The sequence below is a fragment of the Poromitra crassiceps genome, assembly GCF_964638095.1.
Source record: "Poromitra crassiceps genome assembly, chromosome: 6".
Lineage (NCBI taxonomy): Eukaryota > Metazoa > Chordata > Actinopteri > Beryciformes > Melamphaidae > Poromitra > Poromitra crassiceps.
This window is the reverse complement of record NC_139627.1, coordinates 19,708,166-19,720,169: the sequence shown is the minus strand read 5'-3', so window position 1 is coordinate 19,720,169 and position 12,004 is coordinate 19,708,166. Positions and strand designations below refer to the sequence as shown.

General features: G+C 42.9%; 1 protein-coding gene across 1 annotated transcript in view; it reads left to right on the top strand.

Moving 5' to 3' along the window:
• Nucleotides 1-12,004, top strand: part of xpo4 (exportin 4) — a 98,790-nt gene that overhangs the window by 2,963 nt on the left and 83,823 nt on the right. Inside the window, exons 2-5 of the mRNA XM_083639131.1 lie at nucleotides 5,235-5,340; nucleotides 5,847-5,988; nucleotides 6,940-7,078; nucleotides 11,511-11,627. Coding sequence (XP_083495257.1) covers nucleotides 5,235-5,340; nucleotides 5,847-5,988; nucleotides 6,940-7,078; nucleotides 11,511-11,627 — 504 coding nt within the window. The remainder of the gene's footprint in view (nucleotides 1-5,234; nucleotides 5,341-5,846; nucleotides 5,989-6,939; nucleotides 7,079-11,510; nucleotides 11,628-12,004) is intronic.

Genomic DNA, 12,004 nt, shown 5'->3' with positions numbered 1-12,004 from the left:
ACCACCAAAATCGAATCCGTTTATCCTTGAGGCCAAGTGGACATTTGTGCCAATTAGTGTGAAGAAATTCCCTCAAGGTGTTTTTTGAGATATTCTATTAACAAGACGGATGCAGGGCTTATTTTGTGCCGGATCCTGCCAGAACAAGATCCGGGACCTCCCAAATTGGGACCGGCACCAATTAGCCTATTACCCTAATGAGAGTTTCTAACTTCCATTCCATTTAGGTGTTTCAGTGCCGGGGCCCTCCAGCACCTGCTTTGTCACTATCAAAATCTATAAATGCATTTTGTGTCATATTTATTTACTGTTATCTTTGTCATTTGTTTTTTCCCCTATTGAAGTGACTCGCAAATCGCTTGTTTGCCTATTTTAGCCCTGTCCACAGTACCGTACATCTCCCACCAATTCACCCATTTTTGTCTAAAAGGCAGGAAGTAACACAGGTGCAAGCAGAACACTAATGAGGGTTTCCAACTTCCAATCCATTTAGGTGTTCCAGTGCCACGGGGGCCCTAATTAGTGTTCTGCTTGCACCTGTGTTTACTTCCTGCCTTTTAGACACAAAATGGGTGAATTGGGTGGGAAGTGAAATAGGCTAATATAGTGGTTAATTAGGCAGCGTAAGCGGCGCTGCACTCTGCTGTGGTCTCCCCGTGCTGTCCTGCACACAGCCTTCAGGCTTTCTCCCTGTCGCCCCGCGTATCAACAGGGTTGGATGGTGATACTGAGACCATAGCCTTCCCACTCTGGCTTGAAAACCGTGGGGAGAGGGGTCACAGTACCACCGAACCGAGCACAATAGAATACTACAGAGAGACCCGGGTTCAATTCCCGGCAGCGGTACTTCCAGCTTGGTCAGACCGTCAGACGTTCCTTCACACACAATTGGCCATGTCTGCGGGTGGGAAGCTGGTGGATATGAGTCCTGGCCGTTTGGCCGTGGTTTAATTCCTGCCCTGATATTGCATTGCATGTCCTGGTGTGTGTTTGTGTGACTGAGATGAGCCTAGTCTAGTGTGTGTGTGTGCGTGTGTGTGTGTGTGTGTGTGTGTGTGTGTGTTGGTCTCAGATAAAAGGTTCTTTCTCTCCCTGCTGCATTCAGCCATAGAGCTGCTTTTACTGCAATTAGGCCTGGAATGTGACTTTCCTGCTGAGCTGTACTATGGTGATAGTCCTTAATAAAACCTGTGTGTGTGTGTGTGTGTGTGTGTGTGTGTGTGTGTGTGTGTGTGTTTGTGTGTTTCTGTGTGTGTTTCTGTGTGTGTGTCTGTATTATTGTGTGTAACTTTCTGTATGTGTGTGTGTGGGCAGTGTGTGTGCCCCTTGTGCTGTCTCAGTGTTATTGACAGTGTGCGGGTGTTAGAAGTGTATTGCCTTGTTTTTTATTGTGGACGACGTTTTCATGTTATTGACTGTCCGTGCTTCTGTGAGTGTGAGGGTGTGATAGTAATATTCCTTCTGACTTCGGCTTTATGAAGTTCTCCTTCTAATTGACTGTGTGTGTTTACTCTATGATGGGAATGATTACTGTACTGCACTTATTATTGATGTTTTTCTTTGATAGTGTGGTTTTTAGCATTTTTTGGTTTGGTTTTTGCCTGCCGTCTTTACTTTTCAGATGGAAAATCCTCTTGAAAACCCTTAAAAGTTTTTCCATCTTTGACAAATAAAATAAGGCCCTGAAAGTGTTTGAAAATGAATAATGGATGCGAAAGTTAAGCATAGAAACCACACACTATGCTCCAATATTAATTGAATTAACAGTGTTTTGTTACTATTTTGTTATTATTATTATTTTCCCCTTGTATGCCTTATTTCAAGATTCAAGATTTTTATTGTCACTCCATGGTACAAGTATCACGTGTGAAATTCTTGTGCTGTGGACTCCGTTTACAACATAGTACAAATATAACAGGGCATATGAGTGCAAAAACAACAAGAGACACAACAAGCAATAAGGCAGTATAGTGATAAGACAAGTCAGAGACAGTGGCATATTCACTGCACATAGGTGCACGTGTCGTGTGCATACTTTAGACGTGCTTAAACATTTTAAATTCGGCGTATTTGACACATTGTACTGTGCTGCTTTTGTTGTTCTATTGACCTCCTTTGGGACTGAAATAAAGGATTGAATTGAATTGAATTACTAGGGCTGAAAGATATTGACAAAAAAAATCGAATTGCAATTTTCTTTGGGAAGAATATTGCAATGGCAATTTAAGCTGTATAACAAAATGTAATTAAAATTAAATAACAAGCAGGAAAGATTTTTTTCCACCGTTGTATATTTTTCAAAAATGTTTATGGAGAAAATGAACGGGGAACTGACTTCTGGGGCAGAAAATGTCACGTGACTGTTGAGCTCTATTCATTTCACAGATGTTTCTTCTTTGAAGAAACTAAAGGGATGTTTTGATGTGGGGTTGTAACTTGTATGAGGTACTTGCTGACAGTCAGTGTACTACCTTTACATGCAGTAGAATGCAGTATGAGGTACTTGCTGACAGTCAGTGTACTACCTTTACATGCAGTAGAATGCAGTATGAGGTACTTGCTGACAGTCAGTGTACTACCTTTACATGCAGTAGAATGCAGTATGAGGTACTTGCTGACAGTCAGTGTACTACCTTTACATGCAGTAGAATGCAGTATGAGGTACTTGCTGACAGTCAGTGTACTACCTTTACATGCAGTAGAATGCAGTATGAGGTACTTGCTGACAGTCAGTGTACTACCTTTACATGCAGTAGAATGCAGTATGAGGTACTTGCTGACAGTCAGTGTACTACCTTTACATGCAGTAGAATGCAGTATGAGGTACTTGCTGACAGTCAGTGTACTACCTTTACATGCAGTAGAATGCAGTATGAGGTACTTGCTGACAGTCAGTGTACTACCTTTACATGCAGTAGAATGCAGTATGAGGTACTTGCTGACAGTCAGTGTACTACCTTTACATGCAGTAGAATGCAGTATGAGGTACTTGCTGACAGTCAGTGTACTACCTTTACATGCAGTAGAATGCAGTATGAGGTACTTGCTGACAGTCAGTGTACTACCTTTACATGCAGTAGAATGCAGTATGAGGTACTTGCTGACAGTCAGTGTACTACCTTTACATGCAGTAGAATGCAGTATGAGGTACTTGCTGACAGTCAGTGTACTACCTTTACATGCAGTAGAATGCAGTATGAGGTACTTGCTGACAGTCAGTGTACTACCTTTACATGCAGTAGAATGCAGTATGAGGTACTTGCTGACAGTCAGTGTACTACCTTTACATGCAGTAGAATGCAGTATGAGGTACTTGCTGACAGTCAGTGTACTACCTTTACATGCAGTAGAATGCAGTATGAGGTACTTGCTGACAGTCAGTGTACTACCTTTACATGCAGTAGAATGCAGTATGAGGTACTTGCTGACAGTCAGTGTACTACCTTTACATGCAGTAGAATGCAGTATGAGGTACTTGCTGACAGTCAGTGTACTACCTTTACATGCAGTAGAATGCAGTATGAGGTACTTGCTGACAGTCAGTGTACTACCTTTACATGCAGTAGAATGCAGTATGAGGTACTTGCTGACAGTCAGTGTACTACCTTTACATGCAGTAGAATGCAGTATGAGGTACTTGCTGACAGTCAGTGTACTACCTTTACATGCAGTAGAATGCAGTATGAGGTACTTGCTGACAGTCAGTGTACTACCTTTACATGCAGTAGAATGCAGTATGAGGTACTTGCTGACAGTCAGTGTACTACATGCAGTAGAATGCAGTATGAGGTACTTGCTGACAGTCAGTGTACTACATGCAGTAGAATGCAGTATGAGGTACTTGCTGACAGTCAGTGTACTACATGCAGTAGACAGTCAGTGTACTACCTTTACATGCAGTAGAATGCAGCCGGCGTTTGGAGAAATGGAGACTGGCCGCATCAGGCAAGTAGAGCTGTCTGCTGAGTGTGAAGGGGAGTCATGAGCAACAACAACAGAAAACAAACATAAAATGTAGGGGTGCACAGATCGATCGGCACGCAATCTGTATCGGCCGATTTTGACCTCAAATATGCGATCGGCTGATTGCCGATATTTCTTTATATTGCCAATATTTCTTTATATTATTATTATTATATAAAAAAAAAAAAAAAAGCCCTATCACTAATCAGGCTTTCCAACGATATAAAATACAATACCAATTGGTATCATTAAAGGGGAGAAATAATCGACCAAAATAATGTTTCCAAACTTTTTTTGAGGAGTTTATATATCAGTGATCGATCGGTGATCGGTCGATGATCGATTGGGCAGATATTTCCCATAGGCGATCGGCAATCGGTGATCGGTGGCAAAAAACGTGATCGGTGCACCCCTAATAAAATGCTTCCATACTGCTCCCCTGGCATAATTCAAGTCTCCACAAGCCCTGAGATGCCAAGTTGACTTGAAAAGACATCAGTTAATACACCCTGTTTTTAGCAGAAATCTGTACTGTATCCATGTGATCCAGCAAGAAGTGGAAGCGAGGGTCCTGCTGCACATGGCTATATTTCAGCTAAAAACAGGCTGTAAATTATATTACGGTAGTTTAAAATGCCACCTGGTCGCCTGCCTATAGGGAGGTGTTCCAGGCACATCCAGTTGGGAGGAGACCACGGGGTAGACCAAGGGCTAGGTGGAGAGATTATATCTCCATGCTGGCCTTGCTGGAAATGCCTTGAGATCCCCCAGTCAGAGCTGGCTAATGTGGCCAGGGAAAGGGAAGTTTGGGGGTCCCCTGCTTGAACTGCTACCTCCTGGATAAGCGGTTGAAGATGGATGGACTTGTCTTGTATAGGGCTGGATGATATGGTTGAAATCAACATCACAATAATCATAAGGATCCCTTCCTGCCCCCGATATCGATATATACTGTATGATGGTATGGCTCACATAAGCGAAATCATGTTAAATAGTCAAATTAGTGTTCATATTGAATCAAATGGACATGGTAATGTTTGGTGTGATGTAAAACTAAACATAATATTCCTATTTCCTACCATACTTAATTTTGTCTGTTTCTAAATAAAATTGGCTTGTTCTCATCAGTTCAGACAGCAGAATTGTGCGTCTCGATATCATATCTCAAAATCACCATATCATCATCACAATATAATCTCCTGAAAGACGATAAACGATAATATTGAGTTATCACTTTCTTGTCTATAAATGACGTGTGTGTTTGTTTCCAGGCACCGCCGTCCATGGTCAGCACAGAACAGAGGCAGCATGCTGAGCACATCTTCCTCTCCTTCAGGAAGTCCAAATCCCCCTTTGCCATCTGCAAGCACATCTTAGGTAACACAGCTTGCGTGTGTGTGTGTGTGTGTGTGTGTGTGTGTGTGTGTGTGTGTGTGTGTGTGTGTGTGTGTGTGTGTGTGTGTGTGTGTGTGTGTGCGTGCCCCTTTATTAATAGAAATGTACACTCTTTGCTTCTCTCCCCTACCGTTCTTTCTTGTCTTCTTCTCACCTCCTGTCACATCCTCTGCTTCCTCCCTGATCTCACCTCCTCTCCTAACCCCTTGCCTTGTATCATTTCACCACCTCCCCATTCTCTCCTCGCCCAACTCTGCTCCTTTTCTCCCCCATTTTGTTCTGTCCTCCCCCTTCCCCCCATTATATTTACACTTCCCTCCTTTCCTCCCCTCTTATCCTCTCCTCTCTTCTCTTCTCTTCTCTTCTCCTCTCCTCTCCTCTCCTCTCCTCTCCTCTCCTCTCCTCTCCTCTTATCCTCTCCTCTCCTCTCCTCTCCTCTCCTCTCCTCTCCTCTCCTCTCCTCTCCTCTCCTCTCCTCTCCTCTCCAGAGACCAGTAAAGTGGACTATGTGCTGTTCCAGGCGGCCACAGCCGTCATGGAGGCGGTGGTGCGGGAGTGGATCCTGCTGGAGAAGCCCAGCATCGAGTCTCTGAGAACATTCCTGCTCACCTACGTCTTACAGAGACCCAAGTAAGAGAGGGAGAATCACAACATCTCCTCCTGCAACAGTCTTTAGCAGAGTTTTCTCCAGCAGGGAAAATGCTGCTTTCTCAATTGCTTTTTTGGCTTGAGAAAAAGAGCCTTTTTAGCGTTTAGCCTTCATAGCTAAACTGACTTGTAGCACTGTCCTTGTTTTTGTCCCAAAACAGAGTTTGTGCCAGAAAGTGAGTTTTGAAAGCCAGAAATCTCAGCAAATGGCAAAGTAATCATTGAGTTATTGGTGTTGATCAACGACCTCATTAAACCCTTGCAGATACTGTACATACATTACGGTCCTTTTGATGAGCTAAATACAAGAACTAGCCTATAATGTAAATCAGTGCGTGTTCACAGTCACACCCAGCATGTTCAGAGCGGTTTATTCAGACTCTGCAGCGTTTCCTAATTTAGTTCAGTTGGTTTGTCCAAGTGCTGTGGTTTGTTAATCCAACCAACTACAGGAAACAACCTCAAAATGCAAGGGATTATGGGTATATTGACATTTGATAGCCAGCAGCTCATGCTTGGAAAGCCTAGATTCTAGAAGAAAAAAATGAAGTCTGGACTGATGCTCATATTCAGATACTTCTTCATGTGTTTTGAACTGGTATGAACACCACAGAAGAAGAGACAGACAAGTCCATCATGCTGAGCTCAAGTTTCAGGAAATACAATGACAGTTGTTTTTGACTCTAACCTGAAGGATGACAGACACGTCCCCAGATCTCTGTCCAATAAAGGCACTACTTTACGTTTAGAAGAAACGTTTCCACTGTGGATCAGACCAAAGAAGACGAGCTGTAGGTGTGATCACACCGTCGGATTCAGCTTGTTACTTCACTCGACACGTCTGATGTTCTCTTCTTTAGAAAGACACTTATCCTCAAAACTGCTGCGCTTGTGTTAACGCATGTCTCCCTCCCTCCCAAACCTCCCCCCCAGCCTGCAGAAGTATGTCCGGGAGCAGATCCTGCTGGCCGTGGCCGTCATCGTGAAGAGAGGCTCGCTGGACAAATCCATCAACTGTAAAGGCATCTTCCACGAGGTCGGACAGCTCATCAGCAGCGGAAACCCCACAGTGGTGAGGGAGAGACCGGGCGGAGCAGTGGGCAGAGGGGCTTTGAAAAAGCAATTGAAGTGTTTCATTTTAAAACAAGGTGGCTAACTTTGGGAGAGAAATGACGTTGTGGGTTGCTCTGCTGTTAAAATTACCAGTCGGCTTAATACCTTTGCTTATCAAACACGTGTGTGATTTAGGCTTAGGCTGATATTTGATCATATCGAATATCGCAATATTTTCTGCGGTATTGAATCCCCGCCCCCCTTCCCCCACACACACACACACACACCCGGGCACAGCACCATGTGTAGCTTAGATCAGCGGTTTTCAAATGTCGGGCGCACCTCCCCTGGGGAGCGCGAGACAACTTGAGAGGAGGCGCGGGCCGCGTGGCGTGATGGGGAAAATCGGAGAAGAAAATGCGCAACTTGAAAAACTAAAATAACCGTAGTCATTTTATTTCAAGTGAGTTCCCTTTTCCACAATCAGCCCATTTTCACCAAGTGGCCATTGTTTTTGCTTGAATTGTAACATAAAGTTTCTGCATTATCCTGAACAACAAGAACAACTAATATTTATAGCCTAGAAATGTGATGTAATTTAGAAGAAATACAAAAGAAGGGGGAAAGAAACTCCGGAAAAAGGGGAAGAAGAAAAACATTACCCTCCCCCAGGGTAATATTGTATATCGCTATATTTTGGCGGGACAATATTAGATGAGTTTCCATCCAACTGTTTAATGTGCATTTTCAATTTGCGCATTAAAAAACCTGAGTAGAAACACTGCAAAACAAAACAAAAATCCAACTATCGCAAAAAAGTTTTCACGCTTGAGGGAGGTGGAAAAGTTGGTGCATCGATAAAAGGAATATGTGATAAGTGCAGTGGAAACGGATTAAGCGAATGTGTAACCAAACTCCATGCAAAAACCATGCAGTTTTAATGGAAGACTGCGGGGTTAGGGTTAGGCAACTCACATCTAGAATTGACATTTGGATGAGCATTGTGCTCAGCAAACTTTCCATCATGTTTTCCTCCTGGATGTTTTCTCTTTATTACATTTATTCAGAGAAACATGGGGTTAATTTCCCTCGTTTAATGGTTTGACTGGTGTGTGGCGCTGTTTTAATCACGTCAATTGGTGGCGCTTCCTCTTCACCAACTCTTAATATTACGCGTGGATGGAAACGCGCATAATTTCGCATTTTCTTTTGCCGACTTTCTGAAAATTCGGTTAGAATTTGCGATACCTTTGGATGGAAACCCAACTATTGTGATATTCAATTCCTGATATCACCCACGCATAATGTGATAGAGCCTGTTACAGTAAATCATCTCTTACTTACAAACCAAAGACTGCCCCAGGTTTGGTCAGTTATGATCTTTATCTGGGTTTGTGTTAGGAGCCACAGAAATCATAAACGATCTGAAAATAAGTCACAGGGCCATGAAAGATCCACAGAAGTTACCCAAAATAGAGTAACAGATGAATGCAAGTTATTTATTGGGGGTAAGAGATTTTTAAATGTTGCTCAAAAACAATACATGTGAGATGAATGCTTGTTCGCTGAATGATATTTGTAGCTCGTTGGATCAGATCGGCACCCTGGTTTACAGACTTTGGCACAAGGCATGGATTACAGAGAGCACAGTCTGAAAGCAGAACGGCACAAAGGCTGTCAGGAGAGATGCTGCAGGCTTCTTCCTGTGGTTGGAAGAGAGGAAGATGTGTTCCTGCAAGCTGAAATGTGTTTGTCCAGTGAGTCAGATTTGTCAAATTGCATTTTGAATGAAGTATAGTTTTTTGCATTCATTCATCGAAGAACCAAGTAGCCGTCATGGTTTGAACAGAAAGCATGTTACGGTGGAAAAACAGGAGGGTTTCTGAAAAGATAAGCTTTGCACAACCATATGTTTTCAAGCTAAAGCCAGTCAGTATTGTAGCAGGGCTGGGAGAAAAAAACACAATTAGTGCTTATTGTAAACATTATGTTGTCGTATTCTTATTATGCCCCGGACCAAATTTTGTTCTTTCTTTGTTCTTTTGTTCTTAAATATACTATAAGATATACAGTGTATGCTGTATGGTTTTGTTGATCATTATGTAATTAGTTAAGGCAAGGCAAGTTTATTTATATAGCTGCACTGCACATTACATACTGTATACAGAGGCAATTCAATGTGCTTTAGATAAAATGGATAAAAAGAAAAGAGCATGGACAAATACAAAGATTAAGATCCAAAAGGTCACAGTGCAAAATTATTAGCAGCAAATCAGGTAAAATAGAATAAAAGTACAATGGTGAATAGTAAATGACTCTCATCTCCCCTTTGTAAAAACAAATCTCAGCAGGGGCCAAGACTTAAAAAGAAATGGGCGTCTCTTCTTAGCCCACTAGGTGGCACCAGCGTCTCAAGATTTTTCCTCTCTCTTAACATCCTGAACCAGATAGAGGCCACCATGAGCCACGGAGGGTCGAGCGCCGAATAGACTGTTTTAACTTGACAACATAAACATTCTAAATTGAACCCCAGCTCACTTCCTGCTGTAGTGTTTGCTAGTACAATAGGACAGGACTGACAGGACTGCTAGTCAGGACCACTGGTCAGGACTGACAATTCCATGAAAACCATATAGAAAAACTATAGAAAAAAAACTATTCCCACCAAACCCCACAGCAGCTGATTTCACTGATCAGTTGGCCTTCAGCCAGAGAGGAGGAGCTGGTCTGTGAAATTCCCCGGAGTTACCCTTTCATACAAGAGGCATTGTTTTCACAGAGTGGGCGGGGGGGGGGGGGGGGGTCATAGTGTGCTGCGGAGTTTATGCGAGGTAGACTTTTAATTATGTTTTTCAATGTAGTCTATATCAGAGATATAAAGCAATTCTCCACTCCATTAAAAAAAAACGCCAACGTCCAGGAGCAGCTGGACGAAGGCAGCATCGCACCCAAACCACAACACCGCTTTCAGCTGGCAAGAAGCCATGTCACGGCTTAGAACGCCACCGGCCTGGAGCAGCAGGTGGAAGCAGTTCAGGTGGTTGCGTAAAATGCTGATGTAGAGAGGAAACCTCCAGAGGGTGTGAAAGCTTCTGTTGCATATTTTTCACATTACTTTAAAGGTATATAATTATATATTTTAATCGAAAAAACACTATATACTGTACACTCATACATTAAAGGTTTCCCCTCTCAAACATCACTTAACTCATACAATTGTGTGTCGGTGTGTTTATGTGGATAGACGCTGCCCCCTGTCTGTATTTTCATGTTTTCACATTGATATGCTATTCAGATGTCGTGAATACCACATGAGTGGGCGTTTATATGGACTTATGTCGTTTTTTTTTAATATAGTTTATTTTACAATTTTCTGAACCTAGGGAACAAACAGGCTCAGACAAAAACCAAAAACATACATACATACATCATCTACATTCCAGTGTTACCATTAACCAGCCGCATCCAGTGCTTGTGTGCTTGTAAGAGTGTGTGGGATCACACGGAAGGGGTCCATAAAAAGTCAGCCGGGCGAATCACCCGTCGCTCCCAACCTCGTCCAAGTAGGCCAGAAACCGGTCCCAAATAACCGAGAATTTCTTAAGCGAATTGGTCGTCATGTCTCTCAAATAATTCAGCATCATTCAACAAACAAATGGCCAGAAATACATAGGTAAATATTATCATATTTTCATTAGCAATGAGTTGAGGGGATTACTGCCTACTGATCGTAACACTAGCGTTAGCCTCTGGCATTAGTTAGCTGTTAGCGACGTTAGTTACGTGGGTGTAAAATGCCACTGAATGACGAATTTGATATTCTGTTAACCAGTGTGAGTTACACTCTTTCCATAAAGCCCATCTGCTTTGATAAGTTGGCCGGTTGTTGATATTATAACAATATTGTGGCTTCTAAAGTAATGTTTTGTCGGAGATGCGAGGAAACAAGTATGGCCGCATGGCGCATACTGCTTCCGGTATTTCCGCTGTGGGCGCAGACAAAGAGTATAATCAAGGGAGGCACAACAGCACTGCAGTCATTATGCTGCAGTGGAACAAGCTATTAGCCTTCGGTTCTTATCAATGTAAGTTCTTTGGTGCAAATGATGACGTGCGATTATACAGCGCACGTGTTTGACATGGAACACCAAACGTTACACAGGTAGAAACACGGACTGGAGGTGGCCTTTAAGCTAATTCAGACCTTCAATAATAGATGCACGATGTGCTTTACTTTCATGCCAGTGATCATTTTGTAAGGGTAGGTTGGAAAAGTTGGATCTTTTTATGGTGGATGTCTCACTTTGGATCAAAGCTCATTTAGGCTTCCGTCTATGAATTTCTAATCTTCCACCTGCAGCACATGCAGACTCCCTCCTTGTTTCTTGACTCAGTGTAACTCGTATAAACCTTTGACCTTTGACCCCCCCCCCTCCCTCCCCCACCCACAGCAAACCCTGGCCTGCTCCATCCTGACGGCTCTGCTCAGTGAGTTCTCCAGCTCCAGTAAGACCAGCAGCATCGGACTCAGCATGGAGTTTCATGGCAGCTGCAAGCGTCTGTTTCAGGTCTGCTCCCTCCACTGGTTCCTCCTGATCCTTCTTCTTCCCTTCCTTTCTTGCAAGTTGTCAGGGTGGCTGTAGTGAAATATTGGTCCGGGCTCTACCTGCCGTTTAGGTAGGTACCTAACCAAACATCATGCAGGTGTCCAGTTCTTTATGAATACAAATCCCCAAATTCAGCAGCATGAGTGTAGGGTTTACAGTAAAATAGTTAGTGTCTTGTCTTAGTGCTTGTCTGCAGCATGAGTGTAGGGTTTACAGTAAAATAGTTAAGTGTCTTGTCTTAGTGCTTGTCTGCAGCATGAGTGTAGAGTTTACAGTAAAATAGTTAGTCTTGTCTTAGTGCTTGTCTGCAGCATGAGTGTAGAGTTTACAGTAAAATA